General features: G+C 41.2%; 1 protein-coding gene across 1 annotated transcript; it reads right to left on the bottom strand.

The window, feature by feature from the left end:
• Positions 1-463: 463 nt before the first annotated feature.
• sonb (SON DNA and RNA binding protein b) lies at positions 464-23,424 on the bottom strand (the record flags this gene model as incomplete). The annotated part of the gene is made up of 16 exons (XM_079236511.1): positions 464-1,468; positions 2,868-2,969; positions 5,370-5,485; positions 5,597-5,665; positions 6,292-6,439; positions 6,978-7,094; positions 7,413-7,523; positions 8,908-9,123; positions 9,656-9,742; positions 10,342-10,476; positions 10,765-10,934; positions 11,183-11,335; positions 11,663-11,850; positions 11,959-12,220; positions 13,185-13,348; positions 23,327-23,424. The coding sequence occupies 16 exons, from the start codon at positions 23,422-23,424 to the stop codon at positions 1,391-1,393; spliced, it is 2,214 nt and encodes a 737-aa protein (XP_079092637.1). The 3' UTR covers positions 464-1,390.
• Positions 23,425-24,024: the final 600 nt, after the last annotated feature.

Below are 24,024 nucleotides of genomic sequence, written 5' to 3'. Positions count from 1 at the left end.
TCAATTTGAAACCTGAAATAAATATTGAGATATTGTTCAACTGAACTTTATTTCTGTCCTTCATGCAGCGTTGAAACAACTTAAGTTTCTTCAATACGGAACTGACTCATAACGAGTGAGATATTGTTGACGGACCTCGCTGCACTTTAATTGAATAACTCTGAACTAGTTCAGAGACTTGAGACTTGACAATAGTATGAATACATAAATATCTAGTCTGTGATATCTCCTCCAGCAGGACGCGGTGAGACACAATAACATACGGATCAGACAAAAGGTTTTATTCCTCTGGAAGGTTATTTCTCCATAAATACCGGAGCGGTTCCTCAAATAGTTCCATTAGTCACTGAGACACAAACAGGATCCAGCTGGAAACACCGAAGACCTTCAAAGAAAATAACACTAGATATCATAACCTGGTCAGATTAGGAATAATCTGCACATCTGCATTATTATGGTCAGAATATAAAACAGTTTTATTCACATTTAGCATCAGTGGTCCATTTGAGATATGACAATGAAGGTCAACATTCATCGCCCAGTGATGTCATGAGGAAGGTGATGATGTCATGGAGGATGATGATGTCATGAGGAAGGGTGATGTCATGGAGGAGGATGATGTCATGAGGAAGGGTGATGATGTCATGGAGGAGGATGATGCCACGAGGAGCTGCTGCTGCCAGGGGTCCAGATGGTGGTCTGCACCTCCAGCCATAGAAACTTAAATAACATTCAACACAGGCTTTGTTGCCAGAAAACACAATGTGGCTTCCTCTACTACATAACATAAATATAATCTTTATTCAGTTTACACATTTTAGCGCATTAGTTCCATAAAAGCCTCGTTTGTTAGAGGCCAGGCTGCAAATAGAACATGAGGAACAACAACACACTCATCTACACACACTCCTGCTGTGATGTCACCAACACACCACGGCTGGTCTCGGGTTACACTCCAGGACTGTCAGCTGATATACACTTTATCAGGCTGAGATGCTACCATGTCATCAAACACACACACACGTCATCAAAGATACATACACACGTCATAAAACACACACACATATATACATACATGTCATCAAACATACATGTCATCAAACATACATACACACAGACATATACATGTCATCATACATACAATCCACTTGAATATGAGACTCTTCCCCCGACCCTAAACCTGTCGTGAGACACTAAGAGAAAACATGATTTAGTGGGTCTGCATTTGGTCGCAGGTGTCTTCCATACGAAGAGGTCCTCTCGGTCCTGGGACTAGAGCACTTCCTGGTTCACAGTATTCTGTGTTGGTCCGTCACCAGAGAGGACACGATGGACTCCTCCTGTCAGGGTCCTCAACAGCTGATCTCTGTAGTCCTCAGTGTGTGGACCTCTATGTGGAGAACAGGGGCCCCGTAGACGCAGCAGTGAAGACGGGGCCCGTGTAGAGGCCTGGTCCGTCTGCAGGAACCTGAGAGGGACCAATCAACAACACTTGAGTAGAAATGGACGTTGAATTAATCAGATAATCCATGATAAGTACATCAAAAACACTCTAAAAACATAACAAGATTTTAAATTATAAGCAAATAAATACATCTGACTTTAGAAAAGCCTTCATGAAGTCATCTAAAACCTTTTAAGAGTGATGTGAACTCTGGGGGACTGGGGTGATGTGGTCTCTGGGGGACTGGGGTGATGTGGTCTCTAGAGGACTGGGGTGATGTGGTCTCTGGGGGACTGGGGTGATGTGGTCTCTAGAGGACTGGGGTGATGTGGACTATGGGGGACTGGGGTGATGTGGACTATGGGGGACTGGGGTGATGTGGTCTCTAGAGGACTGGGGTGATGTGGTCTCTGGGGGACTGGGGTGATGTGGTCTCTAGAGGACTGGGGTGATGTGGTCTCTGGGGGACTGGGGTGATGTGGTCTCTAGAGGACTGGGGTGATGTGGACTATGGGGGACTGGGGTGATGTGGACTATGGGGGACTGGGGTGATGTGGACTATGGGGGACTGGGGTGATGTGGACTATGGGGGACTGGGGTGATGTGGACTATGGGGGACTGGGGTGATGTGGACTATGGGGGACTGGGGTGATGTGGTCTCTAGAGGACTGGGGTGATGTGGTCTCTAGAGGACTGGGGTGATGTGGTCTCTGGGGGACTGGGGTGATGTGGACTATGGGGGACTGGGGTGATGTGAACTCTGGGGGACTGGGGTGATGTGAACTCTGGGGGACTGGGGTGATGTGGACTATGGGGGACTGGGGTGATGTGGTCTCTGGAGGACTGGGTGATAAATGGACCCGTAATTGTAGAGATCTTTTCTAGTCTTCCGACCACTCAAAGCGCTTTAACGCTACATGAGCTACCATGAAGGAGCCACATCATTATCAACCATTCATACACCGTAGAACAGCTACGAGAGACATGTAGGGTTAAGTGTCTTGCTCAAGGACACATCGACATGGGCTAGCTGAGCCGAGGATCGAACCGCCGATCCTCTAATTTAAGGACGACCCTGCTCACCACTGAGCAACAGTCGTGATGTGGTCTCTGGTGCGTTCCTGTCTCCTTCCTGTCTTATTCCCTGATAGGTTGTTATTCTGTGAGAGGATCCCCAATGCTGGCTGATGTCTGAATCATGGATCCATCTCAACCAGTAGTACAGCCTTATACTCTACTCTTGCTGGTATCTTATGGATAGATGAAGATGTATTAATGACCGTTGAGCAGTATTTAATATACCTTTCCCTGCATAGAGTATGTGTGTCATCTGTTTATTATAATGCTCACTCTTGGACCAGACTAAAGTTCAATATAATGATAATCTGTCTAAGGAACCGGTCGTTATTATTTCCTCGGTTACCTCTCCCAGAGCCTGCAGGGCCACCGTAGCTGCCATGGCCTTGGCGTGTTTCTTGTTGGGACTAGCGGTCTGGGGCTGGTGGTCCACGCCGTTCACAGTGACCTGAGACAAGAACACATGGAGAGATGATCAAATACTAGACTTCGGCCACCAGGGTACATTACATACACCACATGTGAATGAGGACATGAGGGAACGTCAAAAACTATCTTTAGCTTGCTGTTGTCCATCTCACAGTGAGCTGAGCGGGTTCAGGGTGCTGTGGGCCGATGAAGAACCAGGAAGTGCATCTTCACTGACCTGATGAGTCACTGATCTGAACACCATCACATGGACTTTAATACTACGTTCCTGCCAGTACATAAATACACATTGGTACCATTAAGAAAATGACCTGCAAATACAGAAAACATATTTGTAAATGAAGAATGGACTCATTGTGCTGTGGTGGGATGTTTGAGTAAACACTAATCATTAGAGATAGAAGAGTAAACACTAATCATTAGAGATAGAAGAGGAAATACTAATCATTAGAGATAGATGAGTAAACACTAATCATTAGAGATAGAAGAGAAAATACTAATCATTAGAGATAGAAGAGTAAACACTAATCATTAGAGATAGAAGAGTAAACACTAATCATTAGAGATAGAAGGTGAGTAAACACTAATCATTAGAGATAGAAGGTGAGTAAACACTAATCATTAGAGATAGATGAGTAAACACTAATCATTAGAGATAGAAGGTGAGTAAACACTAATCATTAGAGATAGATGAGTAAACACTAATCATTAGAGATAGATGAGTAAACACTAATCATTAGAGATAGAAGAGTAAACACTAATCATTAGAGATAGAAGAATAAACACTAATCATTAGATAGATGAGTAAACACTAATCATTAGAGATAGATGAGTAAACACTAATCATTAGAGATAGATGAGTAAACACTAATCATTAGAGATAGAAGAGTAAACACTAATCATTAGAGATAGAAGAATAAACACTAATCATTAGATAGATGAGTAAACACTAATCATTAGAGATAGATGAGTAAACACTAATCATTAGAGATAGAAGGTGAGTAAACACTAATCATTAGAGATAGATGAGTAAACACTAATCATTAGAGATAGAAGAGTAAACACTAATCATTAGAGATAGAAGGTGAGTAAACACTAATCATTAGAGATAGAAGGTGAGTAAACACTAATCATTAGAGATAGAAGAGTAAACACTAATCATTAGAGATAGAAGATGAGTAAACACTAATCATTAGATAGATGAGTAAACACTAATCATTAGAGATAGATGAGTAAACACTAACCATTAGAGATAGAAGAGTAAACACTAATAATTAGAGATAGAAGAGTAAACACTAATCATTAGATAGATGAGTAAACACTAATCATTAGAGATAGAAGAGTAAACACTAATCATTAGAGATAGAAGGTGAGTAAACACTAATCATTAGAGATAGAAGGTGAGTAAACACTAACCATTAGAGATAGAAGAGTAAACACTAATCATTAGATAGATGAGTAAACACTAATCATTAGATATAGATGAGTAAACACTAATCATTAGAGATAGAAGAGTAAACACTAATCATTAGAGATAGATGAGCAAACACTAATCATTAGAGATAGAAGGTGAGTAAACACTAATCATTAGAGATAGATGAGTAAACACTAATCATTAGAGATAGATGAGTAAACACTAATCATTAGATATAGATGAGTAAACACTAATCATTAGAGATAGAAGAGAGAGAGAACTGTATTCATCTCTCTCCCTCTCCAACAATAAATAACTACCTTACTATTTAGAATGACAGACTACTGAAAGATTAAGATCAGCTCAAAGACAGAACTAGCTTAGTGGTGCTGTGGCCCTGTGCCCACATGGAACGATGTGGTACCGTTGGTCAGCTGTTCGTTCCTAACGGATCTCAGCAGCTAGAGGATGAATTTACATACAGACATCCGAGTGTTTCTCAGCTTTTACAGAAATATCTCTCCAGCTGTGTGATGGATTTACATTCATGTGCAGAGATGATGAATTCTATACTGTTGGTGATCTTCTGAATGATCTTCTAGCGCCACCTGCAGGTTATCTCCAAAACATCTCAACACCTACGTGGCATGGCTTCCTACTGATGTGTCCTCTAGCGCCACACTGAGGTTGACATCTGACGTTCATGTTTTCCCTTAGTCCCATCATCCAGTCAAATGTGTCCAATACTTCATGAAATGTAATACCTCCAAAACTAGAGACATTCACACGCTAACAATCAGGTTGAACATGGGAAACATTATACCTGCTTAGCATTAGCATGTTCTAATTAGGATATCTGATGCGTAGCCTGTAGCTCCCACAGCACACTCACTCACGATGCTGTCAGACAACGTGAACTAACTTAAAGCTTTTCATAGAACTCAGACGAGGAGCAACCTGAACACTCTCTCTCTCTCTCTCTCTCTCTCTCTCTCTCTCTCTCACCTTGAAGAGGAAGTTCTTGCGGTGGTCTGGACCGCTGTGATGAACCATGACAAAGTCCGGCTGTATGATCCGTCTCTTGTTGCACAGCTCGATGAGCGCCGACACCGGGTGCTTCCCTGTGAAGGCAGAGATGATGTACATCGAATCAAATACAAATCAAATGTGTCGTCATTGGCAACTAGAAATGTGTGCCGAGTAGAGCTAAAGGTTGAAGGTGCATCTTTTACCCATCAGATCTTTGGTAACCACCAGTCCTCCCGTCTGCTTCTGTGGCTTCTCTCCTTCAGCGACGAGTCCTGAAACATGAAATCATCATCTCCGTCACCAGTACTATCACCCCATGTCTGTAGAGCCGTGTGCACAGGCCGGATGTGCAGCGCCATCAGTGGGATGCTGAGGGTACTGCTGCGTTTCCTATACACAGGATCTACCACGGGCCTGTCAGCTCACAGGTCCAGGTTTCAATGCGGATGAATCTCTTACAATGGAAATCAATCCAGCGAAATGTAATCTGAATCATTTCAACTTTAAAGGATGAGGGGTGTCCTGCGGGGACCTGGTGGAGGAGTTGAGTGATCCTGGGTGATCTATGGTTTGAGGTTCATTTCGTGTCACGTCTCTTAGATTTGTTTCCGGGCCCAAAAAGACCTCTACAAAGGATACACCCCTGTTTCCTTCCTAATAGGCTCCTCTGGCAAGCCTCCTCCATTGAAGGAATGGGTATGTTCTTTAAGATGGAGCCTGATATCTATTGCTGGTCACAAGCCAGAGGACCATGGAGTGAGGAATCAAGGAAGCAGGAAATCAGGAAATAGGAAAGACCCATGCGTCTGTTCCTTCATTGGAGATCAGTGACTTCATGACCCTGTCCTTGTGAAGCGTACATCGTCAAAGCCCATCACCACAATACATTGCCTCCTACCTTTGCGATCAACCTTGAAGTCGATAACGATGGGCTCCACGGTTCCCTCGCGGTTCCTCCCGAGGCCCTCTCCCGTCTTCCAGCCCATCTTCCTCATCAGGAACTCCCCGACACCCCCCGACACCGGGGCGGCTCTGAGGAACTGGTCCTAGCCAAGGCAAAGACAGTAAAATATGTGATCAGGACTTCATTAATGCTTTTCTAGTCGCTGATCTGATAAAGTGACTTCGCAAACAACTGATCTGTGTTTAAACTGACAGGCTGTTAGCAGCAGCGCTAACGGCAAAGGTTCCCTTCAGTCACACGATGCTGCGTTCAGGCTCTGTTCAGTGAAAATGAGCATTGGGCAAATGTACATTTTAACATGTGATCAGATGTCATTTTGTACAGTTTAGGTTTTGGTGACAAACTTGAATAATCCAGTAGTTTGAAAGAGATGTCCACTTGGGATCCCTCCTTTGCCGACAGAGAGATAGTTGACCACTTCACTCCGTCAATGAACTACGCTTTAGCATGCGAAAGCTAAAGGTGCTAACCAGCAGACATGAGCGATGCCGAAACCTCAGTATGTCAAAAGGTGGAGGTGTAACTCAGTGGATTTACAAGTTTCAGCTCTTCTGGAACATCCGTCTAGAACAACTTTCTATTCTGGTTTGTGAGTACTTTGTTGTACTTTGGTGTCTTACCTTCTTCAGCCAGGCTTGTGGTCCGCCGGTGGAAAGCTCCTCCGAGCTGAGGACCTGGGCTCCAGTGGAACCAGTGAAGAGGCCAGGAACCGTGTTGGACTGGGCCCACGCATCCACCTGTCACAGGAGGACATTAATGACTGTGTGTAGTAATGACTGTGTAGTAATAACTGTGGTAATAACTGTGTGGTAATAACTGCGTAGTAATAACTGCGTGGTAATAACTGCGTAGTAATACCTGTGTGGTAATAACTGTAGTAATAACTGTAGTAATAACTGCGTAGTAATAACTGCGAAGTAATAACTGTAGTAATAACTGCGTAGTAATAACTGCGTAGTAATAACTGCGAAGTAATAACTGTGTAGTAATAACTGTGTAGTAATAACTGTAGTAATAACTGTGTAGTAATAACTGTAGTAATAACTGTGTAGTACCTGCTCTTGTGCCCGGCTCAGCATGCAGATGGCATTGACGTCATACGGGTTCTCAGCCAATCGCCTCTGAGCTTTGATTCTCTCCGTGACAGCCTGAGAAATGTCTACTGGCTAATGAGAGAGAGACAACACAAGAGAGTGAGAGAGAGAGAGAGACAACACAAGAGAGTGTGAGAGAGAGAGAGAGACAACACAAGAGAGTGTGAGAGAAAGAGAGACAACACAAGAGAGTGAGAGAGAGAGAGAGACAACACAAGAGAGTGTGAGAGAGAGAGAGACAACACAAGAGAGTGAGAGAGAGAGAGAGAGACAACACAAGAGAGTGTGAGAGAGAGACAACACAGGAGAGAGACAACACAAGAGAGAGAGAGAGACAACACAAGAGAGTGAGAGAGAGAGAGAGACAACACAAGAGAGTGTGAGAGAGAGAGAGAGAGACAACACAAGAGAGTGTGAGAGAGAGACAACACAGGAGAGAGACAACACAAGAGAGAGAGAGAGACAACACAAGAGAGTGAGAGAGAGAGAGAGAGACAACACAAGAGAGTGTGAGAGAGAGAGAGAGAGACAACACAAGAGAGTGTGAGAGAGAGACAACACAGGAGAGAGACAACACAAGAGAGAGAGAGAGACAACACAAGAGAGTGAGAGAGAGAGAGAGAGACAACACAAGAGAGTGTGAGAGAGAGAGAGAGAGAGACAACACAAGAGAGTGTGTGAGAGAGAGAGAGAGACAACACAAGAGAGTGAGAGAGAGAGAGAGAGACAACACAAGAGAGTGTGAGAGAGAGACAACACAAGAGAGTGAGAGAGAGAGAGAGACAACACAGGAGAGAGAGAGAGAGAGACAACACAAGAGAGTGAGAGAGAGAGACAACACAAGAGAGTGAGAGAGAGAGAGAGAGAGACAACACAGAAGAGAGAGAGAGAGAGACAACACAAGAGAGAGAGAGAGAGAGAGACAACACAAGAGAGAGAGAGAGAGACAACACAGGAGAGAGAGAGAGAGAGAGCGAGAGACAACACAAGAGAGAGAGCGAGAGACAACACAAGAGAGTGTGAGAGAGAGAGAGAGAGAGAGAGAGAGACAACACAGGAGACAGACGGTACTGAAGAGAGATATAGTATATAATGTGTGCATGATGTGAATGCTGACTGAAGCACAGATGCTTGTCGGTCTCATGATCCATCCATCCATCCATCCATCCATCCGCACCACAGACTGGCACAACAACAGACGGCATGTTCTCTGCGTTGCAACAAAGATCATTGGTACCACGTTCTCATGAGAGATGGAATAAGTTACAGGGCAGTTCTATGTGTTATTATTATATTTCCTGCGGTGAGGTATCACAGGTCACCAGGGTGTGGCACCGTGGACATTAAGACAAGATGTGCTTGGGTCAGGACTACAAGCAGCAAGGGGCTGTAAAACTACAGCACGCAGCGGAGGATCATGGGAAAGCTGTGATGTCAGTGTACTTCCTCTTCTCACCTGTAGGAGTGGGCCAGGGAAGACGCTGTCATTATCTGGCTCTACCTCTGGCTGCTCCACCTCTGGTAACACCGGGGTCGCCATGGTTTCACCTGATGAGGCGCTGGCTGTTGCTATGGGAACAGGGGTCACGACCTTTCTGGAGGCAGCTGCAGCTTTGTCTGCCGTTTTGTCCACGGGAACCCATTCTCCATAAGCACCCAGAGCCTCGCCCTCCTGGTGCAACACATTATACACAAAGTATTGTTAGATAAGGACAGTATTTAATACATCAGTATTAACTTTATGTACGCAATACTCAGGCTCAATACTAGCTAACAGTACATCTTTATGTACGTAATACTCAGGCTCTCTACTAGCTAACAGTACATCTTTATGTACGCAATACTCAGGCTCTCTACTAGCTAACAGTACATCTTTATGTACGCAATACTCAGGCTCTCTACTAGCTAACAGTACATCTTTATGTACGCAATACTCAGGCTCTCTACTAGCTAACAGTACATCTTTATGTACGCAATACTCAGGCTCTCTACTAGCTAACAGTACATCTTTATGTACGCAATACTCAGGCTCTCTACTAGCTAACAGTACATCTTTATGTACGTAATACTCGGGCTCTCTACTAGCTAACAGTACATCTTTATGTACGTAATACTCAGGCTCTCTACTAGCTAACAGTACATCATAGCTTATGAGTGTTGTCATGTGTTGTGTTCAGGGCCCCTGGACCCCGTAGAGCTCAGACCTTTTTGCGGTGTTGGCACCCTGAAGACACGGGGAACTCTTTGGCCATGCCGGCGTCGCTGCGCACTGCTGGACGCACCGTGGTGTTCTGAGGGAGACGGGACAGGCTTATGTTAGTGAGCAAGAAACGTACATAATCCATAAGCAATGCATTCATTCACTTAGCTTAAAAGCACCAAACTGATTTATCACATCCAAACTCTACACACATTTCTCCAGGAACCGGATGAGTGAAACCGTCTGAAAACAACACAGATTCCTATTGGTTGACTGCTCCCCTGGTTTCTGGTGGGAGGGGTCTGACGTATGACTGGCAATATGTTGGGTATGTTTAATATCTGTCACAATAAGGACATCTGTCCTCTTCCCTCCTCGTCATATTCAATCAAAAAGCAACGGCTTCAGAAACTGGCTTTGTTCAACTTCTGGTCATTCCACTCTGAAAACTTCCTCTCAATGAATTCATGTTGGACAACGACCTAGAACGAGAACCAGACGACAGGACGTCCACTGACGAGGCAACACAGGGTAATGCTAGGCTAACATGAGCCAATATGCTAGGCTAACATTAGCTAGTGTGTGTGTCATCTTTTCATTAGTACTACATTACAGATCATCTGAGTTGTAATGTAAAGTACTATCCCATAAACAGCCCATGAGAGAACATGTGAGAACATGAGACGTTACGTTGATGCTGAAGCTGATGGCTTTCTGCTCCCGCAGAGCGGATCCCCCGAAAGGTTTCCCATCGTCCTCTTCGTCTGAAACATGAGGCATCGCCACCGGCAGCTCCCCCTTACTGTCCACGATCATCTTGCATTTCTACACACACACACACACAGGCACACAGGCACACACAGGCACACACACACACACACACACACACACACACACACACACACACACACACACACACACACACACACACACACGATAACCAGCTTGATTACCCGGCCCATGAGCAGACACAATGGATTCAAAGCTGATAAGCATACAGGGAACATGCCCGGATGGTTTTGGGTTGACACTTAATGTACAGATGAGATATTAGAGAATTGCTTCCACATTCATTTGATGCAGTGAATATCACATTGCTGCTTATTCCCTCACGTCTGTAAACTCCTTGATGCTGATGCTGTTGGCCTGCTTGGCTACTTTCCTCTTGACCTCCTCCAGAGCGGTGTTGGGCTGGGAGCAGGCCGCAGGCGGCTTGTTGGTGATGGACGGCAGCGAGAGCAGCGAGGACATGCCCATGTTAGTCAAGGCCGCTGTCATGGTGGCTTCAAGCAAGAGAACAACACGGGATCAATGGAAACCATCACAGCAGCGTGAGCATCAAGCTAGTGTGTGTGTGTGTGTATATATATATATATATATATATATATATATATATATATATATATATATATATATATATATGCGCCCCACATAGACTAAGAAGACATGACGACTCGTACACATAACATCTGTAATACAAGGACGTGTCTCGTGGAACTAGAACAACAGAAGGGACAAGAGGAGCTCCTACCAGCCGTCATGCTGGCCATGGCGGCGTTCATGGCCAGGCTGGGCAGAGTCAGCGGCAGCGCCGTGGACCTCAGGCTGGCCGGGATGGGCATGCCTGCTTTGGCACACATGGCAGCAGCATTGGCTTTGGCAATTTCCAGCAACTGTTCCTTATCTGAGGAAACAAAGAAGGAACATAAATACCACGAGGCAGCAACTTAGTAAAGTGTAACTTCCTCATGTGAATGGAGGCGTGAGGCTCCATGTCAGCGTTGGCCTGCAGGCTGATTGAACTGTTGAGACTTTCCAAGCCATGCAGTACGGGTTCATATTGTCATGTAGGAAATGTAATATTGATTGTAAACAACATACTGTGACTCTCGATGTGTTGATGCTGCTATACTGAGTTCATTTACACAGCTTCACCAAAGCAGCCGTTTCTTTATCAATAATAACTCAAATAGAAAAGAGTACATTCATTGAGTGATTTCATACTACTGACCCAGTTCACTGATGCGTTGAGGGCTGTTACTCAAGCTGCACAGTTTGCGAGCCGGGGATCTGTTCTTGCGCAGGATGAGGACCGGGGAGTGGCTCGGCTCTCGTTTCCAGCGGTCCCTCTGGCTGTACGTGGGCCGCCGCCGCCCACGGGACACCGAGCGCGACCTCCGCGAGCGCCGGCCCGCTGACCTGAGGACAACATCTCTCAAATCACCTGATAACCACTGAAACATGTCTTCATATGAAGCCCCCCGTCCCCCCAACAAGAGAGTTAGACAGAGTTAGACAGAACTCTACCTGGACCGGGACCGGGACCGGGACCTCCTCTTCTTGGAGGGACTCCTGGACCTGGACCCCCTCCTGTGGCTCCTACATGGGGACTTGGATCTTCTCTGCCTCTTTGATGACTTTGCTTCTTTCCTCCTCTGTGGGGACTTGGAAGACTTCCTCTTCTTCTTTGCTGGTGATTTAACGCGAGGGTCCGGTGACCTGGGACCGGTTGCTGCTTTGAGCTGAGGGTTCTGGTCCGGCTTGGCCTGGGACGCTCCAGAACCTGCAGCTTTGGCAATAGACCAAAAGACAGATTACTTAGACACTTGAAGACCTGATCAAACTATTTAAAAAAAGGTTTGATTGTCAACCTGGGCAATTATTCAATATGATCATTTATTATCTTTCAACGGAACGGTACTGTGATGAAATACATATATTTACATATAGATCATCAGTGTTTCCCTCCAAACACTGAAAGCAGTGGTTCTCAAACCTTTTCTGTAAATAACATCATTTTGTGACTCCATCTGTGCTTTTATAAATAGAATAAAGAAAATTGCAATCACTTTCAAGTAAACCAGATTGCTCCATCAGGCAAAAACAAATTTAAAAAAGCAATCACTTAGAACAATAGCTACTAAATAGCTCATTGTGGAAAACAATAAGCTATTTTTATTTTGCAAAACAAAATGAGTGCAGATGTGTGAGTGTCAGGTTGCATCAGTATTAGCGGCTGCAGGGAGCTGCTTTCCTCTACACATCTTTAATAAACGGGTTGTAGACTTGATACGGCTCTCAGTTGATGCTCAATGTTGAGCTGAGATCTGTTTTCTGTTTTGAGAGACGCAGCAGCAGAGAAGACCTCACAGAGATCTCACGGAAGCTTTTAGCAAAACACCAAGAATCGGCGAGTCGGGCAAGCGTAACCTGTTAACAGCGTAACCAAAACATTTACCCGAAAGTACAGGCATTTCTCCATGTATTTATTAATGACTTAGATACTCCAGGTTCAGGCGAAACACTGGATCATGATAGTTAGGTCATCTAAATGCTTATGGGAATAATACTGCAGTGTAACTGAATCAAACTTTTGTATTTGTGTAAATACATGAAACAGTCGGTGTATATCTGAAATATTAATTATTTTTTTGCACAAAAAATACTCGTATTAAATTCACATGAAATAGCCTTTAAAATATTATTGGTTAAATATTGGTTATTTAAAATATCTGTCTCTCAAAGGGTCCTACCTAGTCTCTGTGTCGGGTCCTCTGTGTTCTGGGCTCCTCTCTGGTCGTGGCCATGCAGCTCTGCTGGGATGTGACTTGATGAGCTGCAGGCCGGCTGGGGGGGCTGGAGGTCTTTGGCAGGACTTTGGGTGGACCGTAGGGGGTCCTCCCTTTTCTCTGAAGAGCTGCCATGGAGGGAGAACGCCCCATCAGTGAGAAATGGGAGGATCAAGAGGTCTAATTCACAATGTCTATATGACCAGGTCTATATCAAGAGGTCTATATCTACATCACAAGGTCTATATCAAGAGGTCTATATCACGAGGTCTATATCACGAGGTCTATGGAGCAAGTCCTGCTCTCCTCACAGCACTAGAAGGAGCACCGTGATTGGCTACACGTCACTGTGGGTGAACAATACATTCACTTAAAGTCTGGAATATAGTCTTAAACAGATATACAACTTTATGAATGAAAGGTTAGTTTCCCAGTTTGGCAAATTGAGATCAACCAATTATTAAACATCTGAAATGAAAATGTCTCAAACATTCCACGGGGTCCTTCATACCTGGACCGGGTCCTGGACCTGCGGCGCTGGTGTCGAGGCCCAGAGGTCCTCCTCGGTGAGCGGGACCGGGACCGAGCGCTCCTCCTGCCGCGCCGGGCCTCCTCTCCTCTTCCTGTGTTGGAGCTGTCCTGTTGGGAGAGGAGAGACTCGTGTGATGCCAGAGATGCATATGTGGCATGATGTTTCTGCTCGTCACATTATGAACACAAGCGGTTTTTAATTATCATTTTCACACAAAACCCCAAAGAGACCAACTAGCCCATGAAAAGAGGCACCGTGCTCATTAAGTATCCACATGAAGGAGGAGGTGTCGACTCCGTCTCTCTCTGGTCGACTTCTATATGTCTGTAAGCCACAGTCCATGTTGTTATACATTTACAGGCCTACATATAAGCTACAGGGTTCATACACATTCTGAATAATGGGTTTCCCCGACTTTAAACCAAATGTTCATTACAAACATTTAGTGAAGTCTGGGTGTAAACAGTAAAAAGTGAGTAAATGTAGTATTTAAACTAACAATGAGAACACAAAGCATACAGTAAACCTTAAATGATTCAAATGAATGAGACAATAGTTTGATTAAAAGAATAAACATTTATATAGAGGCCTGTATGTATGCCTGCTTATATTCTGAGTCTTTCTTTTAGAAGCATATTCATTATTTCAAACTCAGCGTAAATGAACGTCATGAACACATGAATAGAACACATTTACATGAACACATGAATAGAACACATTTACATGAACACATGAATAGAACACATTTACATGAACACATGAATAGAACACATTTACATGACGAACCCTGAAGCTGGAACGTCCTCTGACATTCCTCTCAGACAGATCCACTACTGGAGGAAACATAGCTGTGTTTCAAGACGCATCACAGGTCCAACATGAGTGGTAGTGTTTTGGTGCATTACCTGTTTTGGGATGATGTCAGGCAGCTCCTCTCGTCGCCTTGGCGATGAGCTCTGACCGCTCCGCCTCTGCTTTGACACAATCTCTGAGTCGCAGTCTGAGGAGTTCTCTTCGCCTTTCCTCCTTCTCTTCTTCTTCTTCCTCTTCGCTGTTGAATGCGGCTTGTGGCTTCTGGACTTGCTGTCGTTCTCCACACCTGGACACAGGTGAGCAGTTTGGTTCAACAGAAGTGACTGAGACCTGGAGGACCTCCCTGCTGTGGGATGTGGAGTCTTAAGGAGTTGCTGCTCGCAGCGTCTCAGGACCGCGTGGCCTCTCAGACTCCTGAAACATGGCAGTGCACATGGTGGACTCTAGGGCTGGGCGGAAAAGAACCGCTGTTCTCCGCTCGTTGTTCACAGATGTTAGTACGTTGGTACATAGAGGGTGTTAGGAAGCTAAACATGGAGGGACTTAGGACCCAGGGGAATGTAGGTGAAAAAAGACCGGAAGGGTCCGTCTCTTCCCGTTTGTTTTTATATGTAGAGACAGAGTTTCTTCTTGTTGTGATAGTGGGCAAGTTATAAAGTTATAACTTTAGTCATGTTATAACTAGAGTTATAAACATGACTAAAGTTATAAACATGACTAGAGTTATAAACATGACTAAAGTTATAACATGACTAAAGTTATAACCATGACTAAAGTTATAACATGACTAAAGTTAGAACCATGACTAGAGTTATAACATGACTAGAGTTATAAACATGACTAAAGTTATTAACATGACTAAAGTTATAACATGACTAAAGTTATTAACATGACTAAAGAGTTATAACATGGCTAAGGGACATGACTAAAGTTATTAACATGACTAAAGTTATAACATGACTAAGGGACATGACTAAAGTTATTAACATGACTAAAGTTATAACATGACTAAGGGACATGACTAAAGTTATTAACATGACTAAAGAGTTATAACATGACTAAAGAGTTATAACATGACTGAAGTTATGAACATGACTAAAGAGTTATAAACATGACTAAAGTTATAACATGACTAGAGTTATAACATGACTAAAGATATTAACATGACTAAAGTTATAACATGACTAAAGTTATTAACATGACTAAAGAGTTATAACATGGCTAAGGGACATGACTAAAGTTATTAACATGACTAAAGTTATAACATGACTAAGGGACATGACTAAAGTTATTAACATGACTAAAGTTATAACATGACTAAGGGACATGACTAAAGTTATTAACATGACTAAAGAGTTATAACATGACTAAAGAGTTATAACATGACTAAAGTTATAACATGACTGAAGTTATAACATGACTAAAGAGTTATAAACATGACTAAAGTTATAACATGACTAGAGTTATAACATGACTAGAGTTATAACATGACTAAAGTTATTAACATGACTAAAGTTATAAACATGACTAAAGTTATAAACATGACTAAAGTTATAACATGACTAAAGAGTTATAACCATGACTAAAGTTATAACATGACTAAAGTTATAACATGACTAAAGAGTTATAAACATGACTAAAGTTATAAACATGACTAAAGTTATAACATGACTAAAGAGTTATAACATGACTAAAGAGTTATAACATGACTAAAGTGATAAACATGACTAAAGTTATAAACATGACTAAAGAGTTATAAACATGACTAAAGTTATAAACATGACTAAAGTTATAACATGACTAAAGAGTTATAACCATGACTAAAGAGTTATAACATGACTAAAGAGTTATAACATGACTAAAGAGTTATAACATGACTAGAGTTATAACATGACTAAAGTTATAACATGACTAAAGTTATAACCATGACTAAAGTTATAACATGATTAAAGAGTTATAACCATGACTAAAGTTATAACCATGACTAAAGTTATAACATGACTAGAGAGTTATAACCATGACTAGAGTTATAACATGACTAAAGAGTTATAACATGACTAGAGTTATAACATGACTAAAGTTATAACATGACTAAAGTTATAACATGACTAAAGTTAGAACCATGACTAAAGAGTTATAACAAGACTAAAGTTACAACATGACTAAAGTTATAACATGACTAAAGTTAGAACCATGACTAAAGTTAGAACCATGACTAAAGAGTTATAACCATGACTAAAGTTAGAACCATGACTAAAGTTAGAACCATGACTAAAGTTAGAACCATGACTAAAGTTACAACATGACTAAAGTTATAACATGACTAAAGTTACAACATGACTAAAGTTATAAACATGACTAAAGTTATAACATGACTAAAGAGTTATAACATGACTAAAGAGTTATAACATGACTAAAGAGTTATAACATGACTAAAGAGTTATAAACATGACTAAAGAGTTATAACCATGACTAAAGAGTTATAACATGACTAAAGAGTTATAACATGACTAAAGAGTTATAACATGACTAGAGTTATAACATGACTAAAGTTATAACATGACTAAAGTTAGAACCATGACTAAAGAGTTATAACAAGACTAAAGTTACAACATGACTAAAGTTATAACATGACTAAAGTTAGAACCATGACTAAAGTTAGAACCATGACTAAAGAGTTATAACCATGACTAAAGTTAGAACCATGACTAAAGTTAGAACCATGACTAAAGTTAGAACCATGACTAAAGTTAGAACCATGACTAAAGTTACAACATGACTAAAGTTATAACATGACTAAAGTTACAACATGACTAAAGTTATAAACATGACTAAAGTTATAACATGACTAAAGAGTTATAACATGACTAAAGAGTTATAACATGACTAAAGAGTTATAACATGACTAAAGAGTTATAAACATGACTAAAGTTATAAACATGACTAAAGTTATAAACATGACTAAAGTTATAACATGACTAAAGTTATAACATGACTAAAGAGTTATAACATGACTAAAGAGTTATAACATGACTAAAGAGTTATAACATGACTAAAGTTATAACATGATTAAAGAGTTATAACCATGACTAAAGTTATAACCATGACTAAAGTTATAACATGACTAAAGAGTTATAACCATGACTAGAGTTATAACATGACTAAAGAGTTATAACATGACTAGAGTTATAACATGACTAAAGTTATAACATGACTAAAGTTAGAACCATGACTAAAGAGTTATAACAAGACTAAAGTTACAACATGACTAAAGTTATAACATGACTAAAGTTAGAACCATGACTAAAGTTAGAACCATGACTAAAGAGTTATAACCATGACTAAAGTTAGAACCATGACTAAAGTTAGAACCATGACTAAAGTTATAACCATGACTAAAGTTAGAACCATGACTAAAGTTAGAACCATGACTAAAGTTACAACATGACTAAAGTTATAACATGACTAAAGTTAGAACCATGACTAAAGTTATAACCATGACTAAAGTTAGAACCATGACTAAAGTTAGAACCATGACTAAAGAGTTATAACCATGACTAAAGTTAGAACCAAGACTAAAGTTATAACATGACTAAAGAGTTATAACATGACTAGAGTTATAACATGACTAAAGAGTTATAACATGACTAAAGTTAGAACCATGACTAAACTTATAAACATGACTAGAGTTATAACATGACTAAAGTTATAACATGACTAAAATTATAACATGACTAAAGAGTTATAACATGACTAAAGAGTTATAACATGACTAAAGTTATAACATGACTAAAGTTACAACATGACTAAAGTTACAACATGACTAAAGTTACAACATGACTAAAGTTACAACATGACTAAAGTTAGAACATGACTAAAGTTAGAACATAACTAAAGTTATAAACATGACTAAAGTTACAACATGACTAAAGTTAGAACCATGACTAAAGTTAGAACCATGACTAGAGTTAGAACCATGACTAAAGTTATAACATGACTAAAGAGTTATAACAAGACTAAAGTTACAACATGACTAAAGTTACAACATGACTAAAGTTACAACATGACTAAAGTTACAACATGACTAAAGTTACAACCATGACTAGAGTTATAACATGACTAAAGAGTTATAACATGACTAAAGTTATAACCATGACTAAAGTTATAACATGACTAAAGTTACAACATGACTAAAGTTACAACATGACTAAAGTTACAACATGACTAAAGTTACAACATGACTAAAGTTAGAACATGACTAAAGTTAGAACATAACTAAAGTTATAAACATGACTAAAGTTACAACATGACTAAAGTTAGAACCATGACTAAAGTTAGAACCATGACTAGAGTTAGAACCATGACTAAAGTTATAACATGACTAAAGAGTTATAACAAGACTAAAGTTACAACATGACTAAAGTTACAACATGACTAAAGTTACAACATGACTAAAGTTACAACCATGACTAAAGTTATAACATGACTAAAGAGTTATAACATGACTAAAGTTATAACCATGACTAAAGTTATAACATGACTAAAGAGTTATAACATGACTAAAGTTATAACCATGACTAAAGTTATAACATGACTAAAGAGTTATAACAAGACTAAAGTTAGAACATGACTAAAGTTATAACCATGACTAAAGTTAGAACCATGACTAAAGAGTCATAACATGACTAGAGTTATAACATGACTAAAGTTACAACATGACTAAAGTTACAACATGACTAAAGTTATAACATGACTAAAGTTATAACCATGACTAAAGTTATAACATGACTAGAGTTATAACATGACTAAAGAGTTATAACATGACTAAAGTTAGAACCATGACTAAACTTATAAACATGACTAGAGTTATAACATGACTAAAGTTATAACATGACTAAAATTATAACATGACTAAAGAGTTATAACATGACTAAAGAGTTATAACATGACTAAAGTTATAACATGACTAAAGTTACAACATGACTAAAGTTACAACATGACTAAAGTTACAACATGACTAAAGTTACAACATGACTAAAGTTAGAACATGACTAAAGTTAGAACATAACTAAAGTTATAAACATGACTAAAGTTACAACATGACTAAAGTTAGAACCATGACTAAAGTTAGAACCATGACTAGAGTTAGAACCATGACTAAAGTTATAACATGACTAAAGAGTTATAACAAGACTAAAGTTACAACATGACTAAAGTTACAACATGACTAAAGTTACAACATGACTAAAGTTACAACATGACTAAAGTTACAACATGACTAAAGTTACAACCATGACTAGAGTTATAACATGACTAAAGAGTTATAACATGACTAAAGTTATAACCATGACTAAAGTTATAACATGACTAAAGAGTTATAACATGACTAAAGTTATAACCATGACTAAAGTTATAACATGACTAAAGAGTTATAACAAGACTAAAGTTAGAACATGACTAAAGTTATAACCATGACTAAAGTTAGAACCATGACTAAAGAGTTATAACATGACTAGAGTTATAACATGACTAAAGTTACAACATGACTAAAGTTACAACATGACTAAAGTTATAACATGACTAGAGTTATAACATGACTAAAGTTACAACATGACTAAAGTTACAACATGACTAAAGTTACAACATGACTAAAGTTACAACATGACAGTAAGGAGCTCAGACCGCTGCGCCCTCAGCTGTGAACAATATATTTTGCTGCCTGCCGAAGAGCGACAACAGTTGTAAAATTCATACCGTATGGAAATTTGAAAGCGGTATACCGATTTCTAACTAACCACTCCACATGTAGAGATGAAGGGCTCATTCTGAGCTAACAAACACAAAGTTAGAATTCTTTTTACATTTCTTCTAATAGAGTCCTACACACTGCCCCCCACTCGTGAACATGGCATAACTCTACAGGATAAGATCACACTAGAGAATCAGTCCCGTAGAGGAGACATAAACTAGTTCAGTGTTTTTTCACTACAGCTGATCAACACATGAAAAAAGCAAAAGACTCACCTGGCTCCTGGTTTGGCTCTGTGGGCGTTCCTCCTCTGTGAAGACAAACACATTTGAAAGGTGGGTAACAGAAAAATGTCAGGAAACAGTTTCCTGCCAACAGTGAGAGAAAGATTCATAAAATAAAACCAACACTCACAACAAGTCAAACTTAAATAGTTTCTCCCCCACTGGTGGGCCTCAGCGCTCCATCTAGTGGGCTGTGGAGGTACTGCCAAATGGTTGGATTCAACCAAAATGTATATTTTGGGGGGTAATTTACAAAACGACTTTTGTACTAAACTACTGTTTTCACCGTTCCATCGGATGCAGTGAAGCAAAATTAAACACTTTTGAACTGAAGTGTGTGATGAGGAAACATTACAAAATGTTGATATATATTTGGGAAGGTGGATAACAAGCAGATAAGAACCCTGCGCTTAAAGAGCTGAGACACACGCCCCGAGCTTCACGTCTGCAGCTACTTGTTCATGCCCGTCCAACGAAACGCTTCCAGAGAACCACTGGATCTTATTTGGGGTTTTACATTTTCAACTTTTGCTTTGAGTATGCATCGTTTGCTCAGTGACATTAATACAAGTAGATGTTTCATGTGTTAGTACAGAGGGCCACAGTCAGCATCCTGATCAAGGTGCTTTATTATCGAGTATCTGACACTTAGATTATTATAAATAATAATATATATAAATTATAAATGTTGATTCAATATGTATCTGATTTTTAAATAACAGCTGTAGTCTACCGACATTGGCAATCCCCAGTTTTCACATGTCACTTAATGCAAATAGCAAAGGTCCAAAAATGTAGCTTGTAAACTAAGATGATATATTCATGTCATATATGATGTATGACATGAATGAAAGGAGCCGGCTGCACGGAGCGAGTCAGGCGGGAACACCGAGGTGTGAGGGGACAGAAGGGAAGAGGCCGGACTGACAGCTGCTATCTGGAGGTTACCCCACCGCCCGATCAATAAAGATGCTTTACAACCTGCCTCTCATCCAGCACACACTGATGGCAACCAGCTGCTGCCAGTTCCCCTGACCGGCCAGAGCATGTGGGCTCAGTGTTTGGCAACCGTCTCTTCACTCAGCCACACTGGCAGTGTGTGTGTGTGTGTGTGTGTGTGTGTGTGTGTGTGTGTGTGTGTGTGTGTGTGGTTCAGAGCTCCGTGCTCTTATGTGGTTGAATACCATGTTCTACGTTTACAGGTTCCTCTTTCTCCGCTGAAAGGAGGACTCATCCAGCAGGGCGTTAGGAGAGAGGTTTACCTGGACTGCTGCTTGGGTCCTTCCTCCTCTGCTCCAGACTCTGAACTGCTGTCCTTCTCTCGGTTCCTCCTCTTCTTCTTACTTTTGTGTTTTTTGTGCTTCTTGTGTTTCCTCTGTGAACCACTGGTCCTCAAGTCTTCCTGCTTCTTCCTTTCTGAAGTGGCTTCTTCTGCTTCAACCGTCTCAACGGCAGCCTCCTCTGCTTCAGCAGCTCTAGGGGACAGAGGCAGACCACCGGGTTAAGACTGTTCACGAGGTGTTCTGAGCTAGTTACACGGCTCCATGCTAGTTACACGGCTCCATGCTAGTTACACTGCTAGTTACACGGCTCCATGCTAGTTACATGGCTCTATGCTAGTTACATGGATCCATGCCAGTTACATGGCTCTATGCTAGTTACACTGCTAGTTACATGGCTCTATGCTAGTTACACTGCTAGTTATATGGCTCTATGCTAGTTACATGGATCCATGCTAGTTACATGGCTCCATGCTAGTTACACTGCTAGTTACATGGCTCTATGCTTATAGTTACACTGCTAGTTATATGGCTCCATGCTAGTTACACTGCTAGTTACATGGCTCCATGCTAGTTACATGGCTCCATGGTAGTTACACTGCTAGTTATATGGCTCCATGCTAGTTACACTGCTAGTTACATGGCTCCATGCTAGTTACATGGCTCTATGCTTATAGTTACACTGCTAGTTATATGGCTCCATGCTAGTTACACTGCTAGTTACATGGCTCCATGCTAGTTACACGGCTCTATGCTAGTTACATGGCTCTATGCTAGTTACATGGCTCCATACTAGTTACACGCTCTATGCTAGTTACACTGCTAGTTACATGGCTCCATGCTAGTTACACTGCTAGTTATATGGCTCCATGCTAGTTACACTGCTAGTTACATGGCTCCATGCTAGTTACACGGCTCTATGCTAGTTACATGGCTCCATGCTAGTTACATGGCTCCATGCTAGTTACACGGTTCTATGCTAGTTACACTGCTAGTTATACGGCTCTATGCTAGTTACACTGCTAGTTACACGGCCAGCAATAGGAAGCCTGAGCTTCCAGGAGAACATTCATTCAGAGACTCCAAGAAGAGTTCCATCTGCAGAGTAAACCCCAGAGCAGAGCTTCTCAGGCTCCATGGAGAAGTCACAGGATGGGACGCTGTGCGGCTACTATTCACAGGAATGTGGTTATTGCTCAGTCTCCTGGAGAAAGAGCTCCCAGAGGCATCACGCTGTTGAGGACCCGGGGACACTTATGTCATATTACACTCATATTCATCTCCATATTCATGTAGCTAACGATACTCATCAGCATCGGTCCTGTCTGTCCGCCCGCGTCAGAGTGCAGACATAAGTCCACCGTTAGCTAGGTGCTGCACAGCGGCGGTCCGTCCGTCCCGCTGCGGGTCAGCTGCCCTGCGGCGTCACGCGCACACACAACACTCACACAGCGTGCACGTACGGTGTGTCTTCATGCTGGTCTTCAATTTCTCTGATCTTATTCAATATAAAATCTTGGAAAATTTGCTCTATGTTGGCCGCCATGTTTATGTGTGCAGCTCATTGCATGTCCGGGTAGGAACTGTTGGTCCTCCGCTCTGTTAGTTCCGGGTGTCAGTTCCCGTGCTGGCAGTTGGCGCTGGTCCGCCGCCGGACTCCTCTCCTCGGTCCGCTTGCTGAACCCGGTTTGGTTCAACAAGTTCAGCTAACCAGCGCAACATAATACGGCATTACAAACTAATCTCAAAAGCTTTGCTCATGTTCATTTTCAATTGTTCAGAAGAGAAATATGATGAAAATTCAAATACGTTTTAAACCTTTATAACATCATAATAACAAATACTTGCCAGATTTTGAAAGTTACAATTCTCCTGAAAAAAGGAGCAAAATAATTTTGCCAAAATGACATTTTTTTTACATATTTATTGATAAATAAGTCAAAAAGGACCAGGCGGACTGTCATCATTACTAAAAGGGTTAAGCTCAGAAGCGGAGATGAGGCTTGTGAAAAAGATGGTTCCCTACTCACTGTGAATGCTGCTATGAAGAGAGACATACTTGACAGAGTAGGAAATGCTATGTATGAGTACAATGCATATCCAACAACTAAAATGTAGGATGTTGCCAAAGCCCTTGTTGAAAAGC

Source organism: Taurulus bubalis, assembly GCF_910589615.1.
Source record: "Taurulus bubalis genome assembly, chromosome: 21".
NCBI lineage: Eukaryota > Metazoa > Chordata > Actinopteri > Perciformes > Cottidae > Taurulus > Taurulus bubalis.
The sequence above is the reverse complement of the archived record's forward strand: the minus strand, read 5'-3'. Positions and strand labels throughout refer to the sequence as shown.